The sequence below is a fragment of the Mobula hypostoma genome, chromosome 9, assembly GCF_963921235.1.
Source record: "Mobula hypostoma chromosome 9, sMobHyp1.1, whole genome shotgun sequence".
Classification (NCBI taxonomy): domain Eukaryota; kingdom Metazoa; phylum Chordata; class Chondrichthyes; order Myliobatiformes; family Myliobatidae; genus Mobula; species Mobula hypostoma.
Window position 1 is genome coordinate 102,587,602 of NC_086105.1, and position 19,281 is coordinate 102,606,882.

The 19,281-nt window shown below is 41.4% G+C and overlaps 1 protein-coding gene across 1 annotated transcript; it reads left to right on the forward strand.

The window, feature by feature from the left end:
• Positions 1-17,053: 17,053 nt before the first annotated feature.
• On the forward strand, positions 17,054-18,264 carry LOC134351904 (hemoglobin subunit alpha-like). Its single transcript, XM_063058798.1, has 3 exons — positions 17,054-17,211; positions 17,458-17,665; positions 17,924-18,264. Exons 1-3 carry the CDS (start codon positions 17,117-17,119, stop codon positions 18,047-18,049), a joined length of 429 nt encoding a protein of 142 aa, XP_062914868.1. The 5' UTR covers positions 17,054-17,116; the 3' UTR covers positions 18,050-18,264.
• The last annotated feature ends 1,017 nt before the right edge of the window (positions 18,265-19,281 follow it).

Genomic DNA, 19,281 nt, shown 5'->3' on the forward strand with positions numbered 1-19,281 from the left:
CTTTTATAGGCTGCAATAGGGCTCAATCCAGACTAAAACCCAATTGTAATAGGCTGACTACTTGATGGGTTGGGCGCACTTTCCAAAAGTGAGCAGCCACTGTCCTGTGTTAGAGTGTTAAGATAAACACCTGCTGAACAACTGATTGTCTGAGGCTTATTCAATGTAAAAAATAATTCTCCAGTTTTGCCGAATAATAATTCTGTAGAACTCTCGTCCTGTTAATCGAAGTTCAACATTTATGATAAATAACGTTCTTACTTTTCAGAAATTAATGTTTCTGATGTTGAAATCAAATCTATATCTATTATAATTTCAATTCTATGCATATGGAATTGCATTGATGGAAAATTGAGGATGAAATTACATCAATAACTTAAGTCAACATGATTTTAAAAATACTGGACTACAACAGTAATGTGCATTTCATGGTCCCTGGGGTCTTTCTGACTGCTGATTCTGCTATCAGCTCCCACTGTGTAACTAATAGCATTTTGCACTATCAGTGGGAAGATCTTTGAATCTGGTAAATGGACATGGACATGTATATGGACAAAGCTCTATTTCTTTTAGTGTGTCCATTTAATAGTGAAGTAATCCACAGACATTCACAAACTTGCTGCAGATGGAATGCAAAATTGGAAAGACCAGTGTGCATTCTCCACAAACAAAGATGTGAGAATTTCTGATGGGGAATAATGAAATGGTAGAGGAACTAAGCAAATACGTTTGTCTGTTTGTGTATGGGATTTTTGATAGACTTTTGATAAGGTAAAGCTGAGTGAGTGGGCAACCATTTGGCATGTGGAAAATTGTCCCCTTTGATTACAAAAAACAGAAATGCTGAGTATTTTTTAAATGGTGTGAGATTGGGAAATGTTGAGTACCTAATTTTGGTTTTCTTGCTTTCTAAAGAAGACATACTAGCTCTGAAGGTGTACTGCAAAGTTTCAAAGGACTGGCCAGAATGTCAGATATGGGATAAAACACGCAACAATTATAAACCAATATGCTTACTTCCCAATTTAATTTAGTGAATTTTGGAAATACTCAGGGAATCAGGTCACAGGTCACATATGTGAGATTTCTTCTCACAGCCTGAGCTGTTGAGTAATTCCAGCATTCCGTTTGTGAGGTTTCCAGCATTTGCAAGTGTTTTTGATTGTCAGATGTGAGGGTGCTCACTACTGATAGTACAATGCTCAAATACATTTTCTACTCAGTGAATGAAGTAGCCCATGCCTTGATACAACAAGCTCCACAAAACATTCTGCAATAAGTAGCCGATAACATTCACTTCACCAAAGTGCCAGTCAACAAGGATCTCCAACAAGATGCCATGCAGACTTCTTCCTTGTATTCAAGACCATTATCATTGAGTCCCACCATCAACATCCTGGAAGTTACCACTGACCAAGGACCAAACTGGATCAGCTACAGAACTACCTTGATAAAAGAGCTGGTCAGACTCTGGCTATGCAATGGCAAGTAACTCACTTAAAAGCTTACCATCTTCCAAAGAATGAGGGCATCTCCATCTGCATTAAAGAAGTTCCACACCATTGAGGGTATCTTGCTCGAATGTTCCCCCATCACCAGTCCATACACCCTGTCCTCTCCAACCACTGCAGCAGGTGTTACACAAAGCAGCTCACACTTCCAGCTGCAGCCTCTCTGCTTCTGTGTTGTCCCCTTAAGGGCCGAAACCCAAGGGACCTGTTGTTAGGTTGGTAAATCGATTTATTTATTGTCACATGTACTGAGATAGAGCGAGAAAACATGTCCTATGTTCGATCCACACAAATCATTTTATTATGACAGTGCATTGAGTAAGTATATGGTAGAACAATGACAAATGCAGAACAGTGTTACAGTTACCTAGAAACTGTCAACCTGCACTGCACTAAGGAAGTAGACTGAGGTCAAGAGAGCACCTCATCTTACTATGGGACCATTCAATTCTCCTCTAACAGCAGGACAGAAGCTGTTTTTGAACTTGGTGATATGTGCTTTTAGGCTTTGGTATCCTTTGCCTATGGGATGGTAGAGAAGAGAGGAGCTCTGGGGTTGGTGAGGCCTTAGATTATATTGGCTTCTTTATCAAGGCAGTACAAAGTGTAGACAGAGTTCATGGAGAGGACACGGGTTTTTGTTCTGTGCTAAACTTTGTTCACAACTCTGCATTTTCTACTAATTATAGGGAGATCAGTTGCCACACCAACCTGTGACGCTTCTGGATTGGATGCATTCTACGGTGTATCAATAAAATCTAGTGACGGTGAGATGGGACATGCCAGATTTCTTTAGCCTCCAGAAGAAACTGAGTAGAAACTGAGATTTCTTAGCCTTGTTGAACAGGATAGGAAGTTGTCACAAAAAACTGTGGGTCAATTGTTTAAGAAAAATAAAAAGATGGCTTGAGTTGCAACAATAGATTCCGGTGCTTTTATTTACCTCAAAACAAGAAAAAAACTGGAAAAATATTATATATATACATATATATATACACATATATACATATATACATACACACACACACACACACACACGTGCGTGCGTGTGTGTGTGTGTGTGTGTATATATATATATATATATATATATATATATATATATGAAGCCACCCTCAGACTAAACACAAAAAAAACCCCAAAGCCTTGGTAACCTGAGGCTTATAACTACTAAGCCCCTCCCCCTAGACCAACCAAAAGCCAATTAACTCAATTATCCAATTAAAGATGGTATGAGTAAGTGGGTGGGAACGGTTGATTGAGTTGGTGGGGACTTTGGCGTTGAGGAGCCTAGTAGTTAGGAAAGGGTTAGTTTGTAGCCTATGGCTGCAAAAGGGTGGGGGGAAGGTTAAGACTGAAGGGGGAGGGCAGGAGACTGTGGAATACTCCAGAAGTAAGGGTAGCCAAAAAAGGGGTGTATCAAGTGAAAGACCTGAAGTAATGGGGGCCAACAAATTGAGGAAAATGGGTGAATTGGAGGAATTTATAGTTCTGTATAAAATTAAAGGTCAGAAGGAAGGAGAAGGAGGATTTAGAGCCCTTAATCCCTTTGAAAGTAGCAGCAGCATTAGAGAACCAAATAGGTAAAGGATTCCAGGACAAGATTTTGTCTAATGGATTGCTGAAAATTTGTTGCAAAGATATTGACCAATGTAACAGTGCTAAAATGGTGGGAAAATTGGTTGTGAAAGTGGAGTGTATTACTCTAAAAGAAAGGAAGGGAGTTAAGGGGGTACTGTATGGTATTTGGTCTGGCATGACTGAAAAGGAAATTTTGGACAATATTAGAGGTGGTTGAGTGATTGAAGCCAAATGATTAAAATCGAGAGAAGGTAGTAATTGAGATTCCCCTGTTCTTCTGGTGTTTGCAGGTGATGTTCTTCCAACTAGAGTCTATCTTGGGTGCATGTCTCATCAAGTTAGAGAATACATTAGGCCTTCCTTAAGCTGTTATAATTGCCAGAGATTTGGACATGTTGCTGGTTCATGTCGAGGTAAAAGAAGATGTATGAAATGTGGAGAGGATCATGATATTAAAGCAAGTAAGGCAGCCGTGCCTAAATGCTGCAACTGTGGAGGGGACCATATAGCAGCGTTCAGAGGATGTGAGTATTTTAGTAAGGCAAAGCAGATTCAGGATGTTAGTATCCAACAAAAAATATCATATGCTGAAGCAGTAAAGAAAGTTGATAGAGAGCAAAGGATAAGTAGAGAAAAAATTGGAACGATGGGGAGTCAGCATATTCCGAGTTCTCCAACTATGGTTCCTTCAGGCATGTTGTTGATGACTAATGAGTCTTTTTTGACATTTGTCATTGATGTACTGGTTGGGGCTAAAACTACAGCCAAGAGGTTGGATATGATAAAAGTAGCTATTAGAGCTGCAGAGAGATTCCTTGATATAAAATAGATTTCACTGGAAAAATTACAGGAGTATATGACAGACGAACAATCACTGAATACTTCCCAGTTGTCGGGATCAGAGAGTACGGAGGAGCTTTATGTGGAGGAAGAGGCCAATAATTAGTATTTGGATGTTTTTAATTTTACAATGGAATGCAAGAAGTTTATCTGCAAATGGTCAGGAATTGAAAAGATTTGTTGGAACTTTTAAAGACAAGCCTGATTTGATCTGTATACAGGAGACATAGTTAAAGCCTCATTAGATTTTGTGATCCCTGGATATGATAGTTTGAGAGCTGACAGGACAGGTAAATCTGGTGGAGGGTGTGCAACTTTCATAAAAGCAGGACTCCAGTTTAGAAGACTTGATTTTAAATCTAACCTTGAAATTGTGGCTGTGGAGGTTTGGAGCTCTCGTGGTCAAATAACTTTGATGAACTTTTATAATCCAGGTAACATGATGTTATCAGATTTGGTTGAAATTATGAATAAGGTAAGATCCCCAGTAATCTGGGTTGGAGATTTCAATGCCCATAATCCTATATGGGGTAGTAAAAGTAAAGATAGTAATGGAGCAGTAATAGAGGAGTTTCTAGATAAATATAACATGGTACTGCTAAATGACGGAAGGCCTACAAGATTTAATATTGTAAAGAATACTTGTAGTCACTTAGACTTATCTATCACTTCCTTAAACTTAGCTAGGGTTGGGGGATGGGATGTTCTGGACAGATACACACGAGGAAGTGATCACTATCCTATATTATGTAGATTTGGTAGAAATTTGATGGTAGAAGTTGAGGAGAGGTCTGCTAGGTATAATTTTTCTTTGGCCCATTGGGATGAGTACCGGGAGAAAGCTGTGGATATAATAGAAGAGATTAATAGCGAGGGCTCCATAGATGATTGGAATGAATCTCTCTGTTCTATAATTCATAAAGTTGCTCAGTTGATTATTCCGCTACGGAATGTACTTAAGGCCGAGCATTAGTTCCGTGGTGGAATAAAAATTGTGAATTAGCAGTAAGAAACAGAAATAGAGCTTACAGGAAATTAAGAAAGTGCCCGGTGTTAGATAATGTTATGGAGTATAAAAAGGAAAGAGCAGTCGCAAGGAGAGTAATTAAAATGCAAAGAGGGATAGTTGGAGAAGATTTTGTGGAACCCTGGGCCCTGAGACACCTATTAAGCAGCTATGGATGATCATTCACAGAATGTCAGGGATATATAGGAAACCATCTATCCCAGCTTTGCTGGAAGGAGATATTGAAGCTGTAACCAATAAGGAAAAGGCTGATTTGTTTGTAGAGGTGTTCCAAGCGTTACACAGTTCTGGAGAGTTAGATGATTTGAGAAAGGAAATTATGTTAAAGGAAAGTTGGAAATTGGACAGGAGTTTGGATGATAATAGCTCCATAAATTTGTTTTTGTCCCTTCAGGAATCGCAGGAAGCTGTCCAATCAGGTTCAAACACTTCTCCTGGTAGGGATGAACTGTGTTATGAATTGCTTAAGCATTTAGATGACTCTGTATTAATAGAAATTCTAGCATTGTTTAATTCAGTGTGGAAAGAAGGAAAATTACCAGTAGAATGGAAGCATGCGGTGGTAGTTCCAGTTTTAAAGCCAGGTAAGGACGCGTCTAGTCCTAGTCCGTATTTGCCTATAGCTTTAACGTCAGTGCTTTGTAAAACTATGGAACAAATGGTCACCAACAGACTTATTTATTTTTTGGAGAATAAGGGACATTTTGCTGCCTATCAAAATGGTTTTAGAGCTGGAAAATCAACAATGGAATCTGTTGCCCTTTTAGATCATGATATTAAAAAAGCATTTCAGAACAGAGAAGTAATGGTAAGTGTATTTCTAGAAACTGAAAGAGCATATGACTCACTATGGAAGGATGGCTTATTAATTCAACTCTATGATGCGGGAATTAGAGGTGGAATGTTTAACTGGATCAAAGATTTCCTTAAGGAAAGGTCAATTCAAGTAAGAATAGGCGGAACAAGCTCCAAGTTAGTTAAAATAGGTAATGGTCCCCCTCAAGGAAGTGTCATTAGTCCAGTTCTTTGTAATGTCATGATAAATGATATCTTTGATCAGGTAGGGACAGGATTTGGCAAATCATTGTTTGCAGACAATGGTGCAATCTGGAAAAGAGGAAGAAACATCAAGCATATATTAAGGCAGGTACTAAAGGCTTTAAGATCAGTTGAAAACTGGGCTAATAGATGAGGTTTCAGGATTTCTGCTTCTAAGTCCAAATACATGATTTTTGGCTTTAGAAGAAAGATTCCTGATTGTGAATTGTGTCTATATGATTCTCCACTAGAAAGAGTCAAGGTATTCAAGTTTTTAGGTGTCTGGTTTGATAGACTTATATGGAGGGTTCATATAGACAAAACAATTGGAAAGTGTGAGAAAGTTTTAAATGTTATGAGAAGTATTGCTGGATGCGACTGGGGAGCAGGGCGGGAAACTATGTACTTAATATACCGAGCTATGATTAGATCAGTTATAGATTATGGTTGTCTTGCTTATGGTTCCGCTGCTACGGCAGTGCTTGGAAAACTAGACACTGTGCAGTCCAAAGCACTTAGACTCTGTTGTGGAGCTTTTAGAACAACATCAGTCCCGGCATTACGTGTGGAGATGGGAGAAGTGCCTCTACATTTAAGACGAATTCAGTTGGGCCTGCAGTATTGGGTAAAACTAAATGGATTCAGTCACAGCTGTCCATCAAAGTGTCTTTTTCAGGGGAAGTCAGAGAGCCAAAGTAAAATTAAAAGATACCCATTTTTAGATTTGGTTAATAACTGGGCTGTAAAATTGAAACTGACTGAGGAAGACATAGTGGACCAAATTTGCTTGCCACCCGTCCCTTTTTGGCTCTTTCCAGAACCAGAAGTAGACCTATTCCTCCTTTTTCAGATCAATGCAATTTCATCAGCATTGATCACAAATGAATATTTAAATAACAAATGGGGATCTTATCTCAAGATTTTTACTGTTGGCTCAGTGGACCCAGAGAGCAGTAAGGCAGGATTTGGGATGTATGTGTCTCAACTTGGAGTTAAGATTGGTCACTGGGTTTTAGATGGTGTTTCTGTCTTTGAAACAGAATTATTAGCAATCCTCTGGACCTTATGGTGGATAGAAGACTCTCGACCACATAAGGTTATCATCTGTTCGGATTCTGCTGCTGCCTTAGAGTCTATAAAAGGAAGTAAACCAAAAGCTCGTCCTGACATAGTTATTGAGATTCTCTTAGTGTTGTTTAGAGTAGGGAAGATGGGTTGTGCAGTTAGATTTTCATGACTACCAGGGCATGGTGGGGTGGATGGCATTGCAAAGTCTTCCCTACAGAGCAGGCAAGTAGAAATTAGAGCTCCCCTAGGCAGAGCAGAATTGAGAAGTAGGATTAAAAAAGGTATAGAGAAAAAGTGGCAGGAGGATTGGAAAAATGAATTAAGGGGCAGGCATTATTTATCTAGTCACCCACTAGTTAAAAAAATCTCAGATTGTTACCTTTTAAGTCGTAGATATACGGTGAAATTTACAAGACTTAGGTTAGGGCATTGTGGGCTAAATTATTATTTAAAGATAACAGGAAAACATCCTACTGGATTATGTGACTATGGTAGTCCAGAGACAGTCCAGCATGTTTTGCTGAGCTGTAATCGATACAAAATTGAAAGAAGCATGTTATTCAAGAGGCTATCTGGCTTAAATTTATTTTGGTTTTCTATTGAATCTTTGTTTGGTTATCAAGAGAATCAACATCTGATGGAAGAGTCTAAAATTCAGTTTATACGTGAGACTAGGTTGTATTCGAGAATTTGAGTCCCTTGAAGTTCTATAATTAATCATATATCCTGCGGAGGGCTGTAATACACCTAGATGCGTCTAAACAGCCGGAAATAGAAGAAGAAGAAGAAGAAAGATGGTATTCTCCACCATCAGCACACCTGTGCAGGTTGCTGCTGCTTCTATATAAGACAGCTCCGTGCAACAGCTCTATTTCAGACCCAGTGACTATTACTGCTGGGGATGAGTGTTTTACCGAGTGTGCCATGTGCCGTCTGTAATCAGTGACGGGCCTTCGTCATGTTACCACCCTTCTCTCCTGCAGCGGCAATGTTTGGCAGTCTTGACAGGAAGTCTGCTGTGATGTTCTCCTTGCTTGATTTGTGCCGCACACAGAACCTGAAAGGTTGAAGTTCCAGGTACCACCTAGTCACCCTGGCATTCCGATTCTTCATTGTCTGGATCCAGGTCAGGGATCTGTGGTCCACCTGGAGGTCAAACTCCCTCCCAAGAAGGTAGTACCTCTCCCTGAGCCAGTACTGCCCCGATGCCTACACCTGAGGCATCCACCTGCACCAGGAAGCGGCCTTCAAAGTCAGGACTCTGCAACATGGGAAGAACATAATTTCTCCTTCAGGTCCTGGAAAGCACTTTCACACTCCTCACTCCATTCCACAGGATTACGGGCCAACTTGCAGGTGAGGTTGGTCAAAGGGGCTGCCAGGGTTGAAAAGTGAGGGATGAACCGTCAGTACCAGCCCACTAGGCCAAGAAAAGACTGGACCTGTGTTTTGGTACGGGGCCTAGGGCTGTTCAGAATGGCCTCAAGTTTATCCACCTGAGGTCGGACTTCACCTCTCCCCAGATGATAGCCCAGGTACCGGGTTTCCTGCCTGGCCCACTCACATTTCTGCAGGTTGAGTGTAAGTCCTGCCGCATTGATTTCACCTAGGACTCGACGAAGGTGCTCCAGATGTTCCTCCCAGGTCAGGCTAAAAATGACCACATCATTCAAATAGGCGATGCTGCAGTCCTCACAACCTTGCAGCACTCTGTCCATAATCCTCTGGAATGTGGCTGGGGCACCATGTAAGCCAAAGGGCAAAGCCGTGAACTGAAAGCGGCCTAGAGGGGTCCTGAATGCAGTGAGGGGCCGGGACTGGGTCTCCAGGGGGCCTGCCAATACCCCTGGCAGAGGTCCAAGGTGGTGGCCCAATCCTCTCCCGCAGGTCCTCAATCCGGGGCATCAGGTAGGCATCGTAAAATGAGATGGCATTCAGTTTTCTAAAGTCAATGCAAATGCGAAGAGTTCCATCCTTCTTCGGCACAATGACAATAGGGCTACTCCACTCACTTTCAGATGGTTCGATGACTCCCAGCTCCAACGTCAAGCGGACCTCCTCCTTCAACGCCTTCACCAGATGTTCTGGTACTCGGTAGCATGCCTGCCGTATTGGACTCTGACCTGGTTTGACTCGGATGGCATGCTGCAACAATCTGTATGGCCTGGTTTCTGTGTGAACAACTGAGGGAAGGTGTCGAATATGACTGACAATTCAACTGGCTTCTTACCATCCAGGTGAGGGAGATCCGCCTTGGTAGGCTGTTTACAGGCCTCCGCTACATCTTCAGTCATCTTCCTCAATCACCTGACGTGCCAATAGTGAGATGATGGAGGGATGGCTGCTTCTTTCCTCCCAGGCTTTCAAAAGGTTCACATGATAAGTTTGCCTTTGTTTCCCCTTCTCCGGGTGCAGGATCTCATATGTTGTAGGCACCATCCTCCTTATAACCTCAAAAGGTCCCTACCACTTGGCCAGCAGCTTGCTGGATGAGGAGGGCAGGAGCAACAAGATCTTTTGACCTGGGTTTGAACTCACGTTGGCGTGCCTGCTGGTCATACCACCGTTTCTGAGTCTTCTGGGCCTCCAGGAGGTTGAGTCTGGCCTCCTCTCGGTACCACTCCAACCGGTCCTTCATCTGGAGGACATATTGTACAACACCTTGCCTCTCTACAGGATTAGCTGCCACCTTCTCCTCCCAGTACCGTTTCAGCAGATCCAGGAGCCCCTGGACTGGCCAACCATAGAACAGATCGAAAGGGGAGAATCCGGTAGATGCCTGAGGCACTTCCCTGTAGGCAAAGAGCAGAAAGGGTAACCGCTTTTCCCAATCCTTCCCTATATCAGGTACAAACTTTCTGAGCATCCTCTTGAGGGTTTGGTTAAACCTCTCCACCAGGCCATCTGTCTCTGGGTGATAAGGAGATGTCCTGATAGCGGAAATGCCCTACTCCTTATACAGCTGGCTCATCAGGTGAGATGTAAAGTTGGTTCTCTGGTCGGTCAGGATTTCCTCCGGGACGCCTACACGAGAAAAGAGCTGGACAAGAGCACTGATCAGTTTTGGAGTGGTTACTGACTGGAGAGGAAAAGCTTCATGGAATCGTGTGGCATAATCACATACAACAAGAATGTACTGATATCCTGCTGAGCTTTTTCCCAGGGGCCCCACAATGTCCATTGCAATCTGCTTAAATGGGGGGTAATCATTGGCATGGATTGGAGGGGTGCTCGGTCGGATTTACGGACAGCACTGGTTTTTTGACACTCTGGGCATGTTTTGCAATAGGTCTGCACATCAGTGTACATTGAAGGCCAAAAGAACCGAGAAGCCAGCCTGAGATATGTCTTATGGTGACCTTAGTGTCCTGCCCAGGGAATGGTATGTGCAAGGTATAGTATAAGGGACCTGCAACTACTTGGCACCACTAACCTGAGGATACGAATTGACAATAAACTGGACTGGTCAAAGAACACTGAGGCTGTCTATAAGAAGGGTCAGAGCCGCTTCTATTTCCTGAGGAGACTGAGGTCCTTTAACATCTGCCGGACGATGCTGAGGATGTTCTACGAGTCTGTGGTGGCCAGTGCGATCATGTTTGCTGTTGTGTGCTGGGGCAGCAGGCTGAGGGTAGCAGACACCAACAGAATCAACAAACTCATTCGTAAGGCCAGTGTTGTTGTGGGGATGGAACTGGACTCTCTCACGGTGGTGTCTGAAAAGAGGATGCTGTCCAAGTTGCATGCCACCTTGGACAATGTCTCCCATCCACTACATAATGTACTGGGTTGGCACAGGAGTACATTCAGCCAGAGACTCATTCCACTGACTGTATACGAGCATAGAGGACTGCAGAGCTTAGTACTGATCTGTTGTTTGCAGGAACACTTAACTCTGCCGACTGCATGCTGCTTGCTTTGCGTACAAATGGTCCTGTCCTGCAGCTTCACTTCATTGATTCCTGGTGCTGCTACTGGCATACCTTCCTGCACTGTTCATTGAACCAGACTTGATCCCCTGGTTTGGTGGTGTTGAGGGAGCAGGATATATGAGGTTGCAATGTGTTTTAATTGAATGTAGTAAAAATATACCTGTATCTTGAAGGTTCAACTGCTGGTGAGTCAGTATCCTAGGGAAAAACTACATCATGAAGCAAAAAAACACTCCCAGCAATTCCGCAACAAAAAAGGTTATTGAAAAGCACGAGTCAGGAGATGGATACAAGAAAATTTTCAATTAACTGAGTATCGCTTGGAGTGCAGCTAAATCAATCATCAAGAAATGAAAAGAATATGGCACAGCTGTATATCTGCCTACAACAGGCCGTCCTCAATAACTGAGTGACCATGCAAGATGGGGACTAGTGAGGGAGGCCACCAAGAGACCTGTGATCAGCTTCAGTGGCTGAGAAGGGAAAGACAGCACATACAACAACTGCTGCCCGGGTGCTTCACCTGTCACAGCTTTATGGGAGAGAGGCAAAGAGAAAGCCATTGTTGAAAAAAAACTCACATAAAATTTTGGCTAGTTTGCCAGAAGGCATGTGGGAGACTCTGAAGTCAGCTGGAAGAAGGTTCTATGGTCTGATGAAACCAGAATTGATTTTTTGGCCACACACCACACATCATCAGAAAAGCGCCATCCCTATTGTGAAGCATGGTGGTGGCTGCATCATGCTGTAGGGATGCAACAGGCCCTGGAAGGCTTGTGAAGGTAGAGGGTAAAATGAATGCAGCAAAATACAAGAAATCCTGGAGGAAAACCTGATGCAATCTGAAAGAAAACTGCGACTTGGGAGAAGATTTGTTTTTCAGCAAGACAACGACCCCAAGCATAAAGCCAAACCTACACAGGAATGACTTAAAAACAACAAAGTTAATGTCCTGGAGTGGCCAAGTACTGCTGCCTGCTTCTGCTGCAAAATTACAGATTTCATGATGTATGCCAGTGATATTAAAACTTTTTCTGTTTCTGATTCAACTTCTGTGACGAAGGCCTGTCACTGATTACAGACGGCACATGGCATACACGATAAAATACTCATCCCCAGCAGTAATAGTCACTGGGTCTGAAACAGAGCTGTCTGTATCTTGTTTTACGGCAGTTGGCTGAAACAGAGCTGCCGCATGGAGCTTCTCATATCGAGGCAGCAGCAACCTGCACAGGTGTGCTGATGGTGGAGGATACCATCTTTAATTGGATAATTGAGTTAATTAGCTTTTGGTTGGTCTAGGGGGAGGGGCTTAGCAGTTATAAGCCTCAGGTTACCAAGGCTTTGTGCCCAAAACATGGAGCATATAATCAGGAAACTACAAAAAAAGCAATTGATGAAGTGGTGGAGTGGGGTTATGATTGGGGATGTAGATTTTCAGTAGATAAAACTCAAACTGTATTTTTTACCAGGAAAAGAGTTGAGGTAGGGAAGAAGTTAAGAATGTATGGGGTTGAATTAGAAAGGGTTGCATCATTTAAATTTCTGGGAGTTATATTTGATTCACGATTAACATGGGCAGACCATATCAGGAAAGTTGAGGAGAAATGTAAAAAAAGTAATAAATGTGATGAGATGTTTGACTGGTAGGGAATGGGGAGCAAGTTGTTCAGCTTTGAAGAGAATGTATGTGGCTTTAGTAAGATCTGTATTGGATTATGGAAATATAGTATATGGATCAGCAGCTAGGTCTCTTATAAGGAAACTGGATGTGATTCAGGCTCAGGCCTTGAGAGTGTGCAGTGGGGCTTTTAAAACGTCACCAGTGTCAGCCCTACAGGTAGAAATGGGAATAATGCCTTTGGAACTAAGAAGGATGCAACTGATGGCAAACTACTGGGCTAACTTGCAGGGGCACAATGATTCTCACCCTACTAAAGGAGTGTTGCAGGAGTGCTGAGAAAATGAGAGGTTTCAGAGGGATACCTTTAGGCGCGTAGGGAATGATATCGCGAAAGAATGTGGAGTATTTGATCTGAGGATAAGTCCTTCAGTAGTTTATCCGGTTGTAGCTCCATGGAAGCTTGTATGGCCTGACATAGACTGGCATTTGTTAGAGGTAAAAAGGAAAGAAAGATATAAATCAGACTTGGTAAATGCATTTAACTGTCATGTGATGGAAAAGTATAGTGATTATACTCACATTTATATGGATGGTGCGAAGGAACCTGAAACAGGAGTGACAGGGTTTGGGGTGGTAATACCAGCAAAAGAAATTGGAATCAGCAGAAGAACATCTAATAAGTTAGGGGTGTTTACAGTGGAGATGCTGGCAGTGTTGGTTGCGTTGCAATGGGTGCAGAAAGCCAGACAAGCCAAAGCATTGATATGTTCAGATTCATCCTCAGTTCTAGCAAGTTTAAGGTCTTTTCACACAAACAGTCGGCAAGATGTACTTTATGAAGTCCTTCAGTTAGTTACAAGAATTGCAAATCAGGGAGGTCAGGTAAAATTTCTATGGGTTCCAGCACATGTAGGGGTGAAGGGGAATGAGAGGGTGGATGAGTTGGCAAAGAGGGCGTTAAAGAAAGAAAATGTGGAAATGCACATTAGTATCAGTAAAGCAGAGGTTAAGTGTGCAATCTGGGAAAAAGTCAACTGAATGTGGCAAGAAAGATGGGACAGGGAGGGGAAAGGGAGGCATTTATATCAAATACAAAAGAGTGTTGCAGTTACTAGGGTAGGTAATGGAAACAGAAGAGAGGAAATTGTGTGGACTAGGTTAAGGCTGGGGCATTGTGCATTAAACAAAACATTGAAAATGATAGGGAAACACCAGACAGGATTGTGTGAGGAATGTCAGGAAGAGGAGTCAGTAGAACATGTAGTTCTGAGTTGCAGGAAGTATGGGATACAGAGAGAGATGATGAGAAATAAATTAAGGGAGTTGGGGATGCAGGAATTCACATTAAAAGGGTTGCTGGGCATGGGTGAGAGAGCACAAGTCCGGGTATTTTTAGCGTTTTTAAGGGGTACAGGGGTTTTTTATAGAATATGACGAATAAACAGGAATAGGATACTAGGATGGTCAAAGATGGGAGGGTGAAGTGTAGGTTTGTGTGTGTGTGTGTGTGTGAGATTGGGTGAAAGGATTTAGAATGTATGTCTAGTGCACATTCTGGAACAGAGGATGGCGGTAATGCACCATTAAGCTGGATGCCAACGGCCGTAAAACAAGATACAGACAGACAGACTTTGTGCCCTGTGTTATTGCCTACAGCCAGTGAACAGAGATTTTATGTGTACATGGTGACTGTAAACTGGAGCCACAGGTAGAACTTACAATGGAGGTAGATGGACAAAAGTATCTGATGACAGTGGGGGTGGTGGAGAATTTACCAGTGGAGATGTTTTGGGGGTGGGATTTGCCTGTTCTGTATGATTTCTTAAGCAGGGGTAAAAGTCTCTGTAATCCTTGTGAACCTGTGTCAGAACTGAAAATGCACTAATATGTATAGTATTTTTTCCAGTTTTTTTTCTTGTTTTGAGGTAAATAAAAGCACTGCAATCTATTTTTGTGACTCAAGCCATCTTGCTATTTCTCTTAAACAATTGACCCACAGTTTTTTGTGATGTATGGTGGCAGTGGTGGGATGGCCAGTTGCAAAACTAAGTATGCTTTTTAAAAAAAATGAACTTGGCTATGGTCTCAAAACCAGCAACTTCAGATGAAGAATGAGGATGAGGATCCATCACAGCCTCCTCTGGTGGTCACCCAATTTTATTCCCAGTTGGCCTAGTGAGCTAAGCTGTTGTGGAATGACTATTTTGATGGTGGTTGTGATGAGGTGTGCTTAAGCTGTAAGTTTGAGGCTTTGTTTAGAGATGGCAGTCAGGATGTCTGTGTGTTCCTCCAGTGGAATATGGCAGGTTAGGGAAACTTGCATGGTGATTATACCTGTGGGAGGTGTGTTCAGTTGCAGCTCCTGACTGACTACATAGTGATTGGAGCTGGAGATGAGACACAAAGATGAGGTCCTGCAAAGACATAGGCAGAAGTTTTAAAAAATAGTGTATAATCTCTGGGTAAGTCTGTGTGCCATGTCCTAGTGAGAGTAGGAATAGAAGGATAGGGCAAATGAATGGGTGGCTGATGAACTGCTGGAATACCTTGGACCATTGGAACCTTCTGGGGTCGAGGACACTTGTGCAATAAGGCTTCCAATATCCTGATGGGGATAATTGATAGTTACTTGGATGGGTTTGAACAAGCTGAGCAGGATATAGATCCCAAAGTGGTTATGTAATCAATGAGAAAACTGGAGTAAATATAAAGCTTAAAGTGGAAAACTCCAGCCGGCAAAGTCAGGACAAGGAGTGAGGAAGGTCAGATCACCTAAACTGCAAGAAGCCTGACAGGCTGGTGATCTCAGAGTATCTTTGGCATGTGGGATTGTGATATTGTATCTATTACAGAAACATGAGACTGAGTGGATATCACCTGCTTGATTTGACAGAAAGCTATTGACAAGGTCCAACACACAAGGCTGCTACATCAGATAAGAGATAAAGCTCTAGCATAGATAGAGGAATGACTGACTGCCAGAAGTCATAGTGGGGCTAAAGGGAAACTTTTTAGGATGGTTGCTGGTGACCTGTGGAATTTGAAATGTTTCAGTGTTGGAATTGCAGCTTTTCAATTTATACAATAATGATCTGGATGTAGGAAATGGCGATATTGTAGTTAAGTTTGATAGGTGGAGGAACAGTCAATATAGCAGAAGCAGGGAGTCTGCAGAATGACCTAGACAGGTTGGGAGAGGAGGCAGATGAAATATGGTATAGGGAAATGTGGGTTTATACACATAGGTAGGAAGAATAAAGGTGTAAACTACTTTCTAAATGAGGAGAAAATTCTGAAACCAGAGGTTTAACGTGAATTGGGTGTCCTAATTCAGGATTCCATCAAGGTTAACTTGCAGCTTGTGTCAGTAGCAAAGAAGGCAAATGCAATGTTAACATTCACTTTGAGAGGATGAGAATGTAGAAGTAAATATGTACTGCTTAGGCTTCATAGCGCATTAGTTAGACTGCATATGGAATATTTGGAGTACTATTGGGCCCCTTCATGCAATCATGATTCAGATTGCTGTAAAATTAATCCTCAATTGAGTTTCCTTCCCTAAATGTTCCAGTCTAATCCAAGTATCACTGGCACAGCTCAAATGTCTCTGCAACTCCTCTTACATTCCAGTGTTGCCCTGGCCATCCTCAGATCTTACACGCTCCATCAATTTGAGCTCAACCAAATCCTTTGATGTACACTAAATAACATCGTTTATGTCATTTTCTGGTCCAACATGACGAGGTCTTAAATTTACTGTTTTCAAATTCCACAATAATCTATCGAATCCTGAACCCTGTTGTGTCTACCTGGTGTTTCTACTTTTACCTGAACAAGACTCAAATGTTTTATCTAAACCACTATTTATAATCTCTGAAAACAAAAATGAAAAATTTAATCCGCTTTTGTCACTTGCCCTGATATCTTGTCCCCTGAATAGATTTGGAATGTATTAGAAGCGTTATGTAAAAGTCATTGTTTAAGTATTATGGGTCATGTATTTAAAATGAGAGGGGGAAGATTTAAAACAGATGTGTGAGACAAGTTGTTTTTCAAAGACTGGTAGATGCCTGGAGTGCATTGCCAGGCAAGGTGGTGGTATAAGATAGTAACTACTGTATAAGAGGCTGTTAACTCAATGCACATATATCTGCAGCAAATGGAGAAACATTGATCAAAATATATCAATGTACATTTACTAATAATTTATATAACAATAAAGTGAACTTTACAAGGGGAATGTAGTCTGGGTGGAGTTAGCTCTTCTGGAATAGGATATCTTTGCTAACAGCTGTTTGTGAAACAGATGACTGGTTCTCTATTCACTATTGCCTTTTATCATTGAATTACGTAGACTGTGAATTAGGACCCACAACCAATGGGAAAAGTGGGGTGGAGAGGGTGTGGCTCAGTGTGAATTACAATAAATACGGACACATTAAGCCAGAGGCATCTCCTGGTTACCGAAAGATCTGAAGAAGTGAAAACTCCAGCAACAATGGTGCTCTCCAGCCACAACAAACAGGTTATAGAGGAACTGGGCAACCACATCAAGGCAAATGCTGAAGCTTGGGGTGCGGATGCTTTAGCCAGGTAATTTTCTTAGATTCACACAATAATTATCGCAGTTTCAGTTATTATTTCTAATTATTAAAATTTTCCTTGCTTTTCCTTTGAACAGTGATACAATTAATGAGTGTATAAAGACATTCTCTGCATTGAATTGAAGTTTTTCCAAAATAGTTTAATTGTTAGTCTGAAAAAAGGGAATTTAATTCTAGGTGAGATGTGTATATTGTCTGCAAATAATTTCTGCCTTCATTTTCCATGTTTCTGAAGGCTGTTTGAGCTCCATCCTCAAACTAAGACATATTTCAAGAAATTCAATACCTACAAAGCCTCTGACCCATCTGTCAAAAAGCATGGTGGCGTGGTAATGGGAGCTTTGGCGGATGCAGCCCACAGCGTGGACAACCTGAGTAGTCACCTGGAACATCTGGCCAAGAAACATGGTGAAGAACTTCTTGTGGATCCTCATAACTTTCATGTATGTAACAATTTTACAGAATCTTCCTCATTGTTGTTACACAAACTATGACATTGTGATTAGATCTGCAACTCTGAATTTTCAACTTTATTTAGTTGAAGTTTCGAGGATCTAGAAGTGTAATCTTGTTCAGTTTAGCTGGGAATGTTATTTCCTGAAAGCAGTCAAAGTACAAACAAACAGCATTTGTTTAATGGGTAAAATCAACCATTGAGAATATTAACACTACCTTATGTTGTTTATTTTTCACTTTTCCAGCTGTTTGCTGATTGTATCATAGTCACCCTGGCCATTCACTTGCCTGGGTTCACCCCTGCAACCCACTGTGCTGTCGACAAATTCCTTGAGTTGGTTGCACATGAATTGAGCTCCAAGTACCGTTAAAGACACAATCAACAAACCATGGTGAATGACTGCAAGATCATCACTTAAATCTCCTCCTGCATGTTTTCTCAAGCTATCTGCTAATAAATCATTAGTCCTGTAAACACACATATTGTGTTTGCTTTTGCTCCTGTTCTTTAACTAATTCCACATTTTGGTATTGATTAATTGTCATAATTGGTAAACTGAGCTAAATAAACTTTAAATTCAATCAATGCTTTATCATTTGCAGTGGCTGATTTATTAAATATACTTAATTTCAGAAAAATACCTGTCAGATATGTCATTAGCAAGAACACAAACAATACTGCTGGGTCTGTTTACTTCTATCACTAGATAACAACAAAGAGGAGAAAGAACTTGGACATGCAGGCATTGAACCAACAAATATCTGTTTGCTTGGCAGTTACTTTTTTTTCCCATTGTAAATGAATCAAGCTCACAACAGAGATTCTGAAAAGCAAAATATCTGAAATGGGAGAATATCTCTCCTAATGGCTTTTATACATTTAACTACATATCATGACTCACTACTCAAAGCAAGCTTTACACATAAAATATAGATAAATAGAGTTGTAGAGGTGTACAACATGGAAACAGGCCATTCAGCCCAACTCTTCCATGCCAACCAACGCCTGACCCAGTCCCGTTTTGAGTGTGTTTGGCCCATATGCACCAAAACCTCTCTATCTGTAAAGCTGTTTAAATGTCTATTACATGTTGTAATTGTACCTGTTTCTACAGCCTGCTCTTCCAGCACATTTCATACACCCACCACTCTGTGTGAAAAGGTTTCCCATCAGGTCCCTTTTAAATTGTTTCCCTCTCACCATAAATCTATGTTGATTGGTTTTAGACTCCTTTATACTTGGATAAAGACTATGACGATCCATTTATGTCCCTCACAATTTTATACACCTCTGTCAGGCCACCCCTCATCCGCCTACACTCCAGGGAAAATAAGCCACTTCAGTCTTTCTTTAAAACTGATTCCCTGAAAAAGAATTTTGTTTTCTAAATCAGACCTACAAATGCAGCTTTAAATATTCAATTGTATAATTTTTAAAATTCAATATCTGAAGATAAACAGGAGACAAAATTATCATTATTAGCTCCTTCAAAATCATTGTGATTAGATAATTCATTTTTTCCATCTGGAAAACTGAAGTTGGACAATCCATTTGGATTTTAAGTAACACTATTGTTTCCTTCAATATTTTATCTATTAGGGC

Bases quoted from the DNA above. Each gene is read 5' to 3' on its own strand.
- LOC134351904 (XM_063058798.1), top strand. From the start codon at position 17,117: ATGGTGCTCTCCAGCCACAACAAACAGGTTATAGAGGAACTGGGCAAC. The intron at 17,212-17,457 runs GTAATTTTCTTA...ATGTTTCTGAAG, and splicing joins GGTGCGGATGCTTTAGCCAG to GCTGTTTGAGCTCCATCCTC. The intron at 17,666-17,923 runs GTATGTAACAAT...TCACTTTTCCAG, and splicing joins TGGATCCTCATAACTTTCAT to CTGTTTGCTGATTGTATCAT.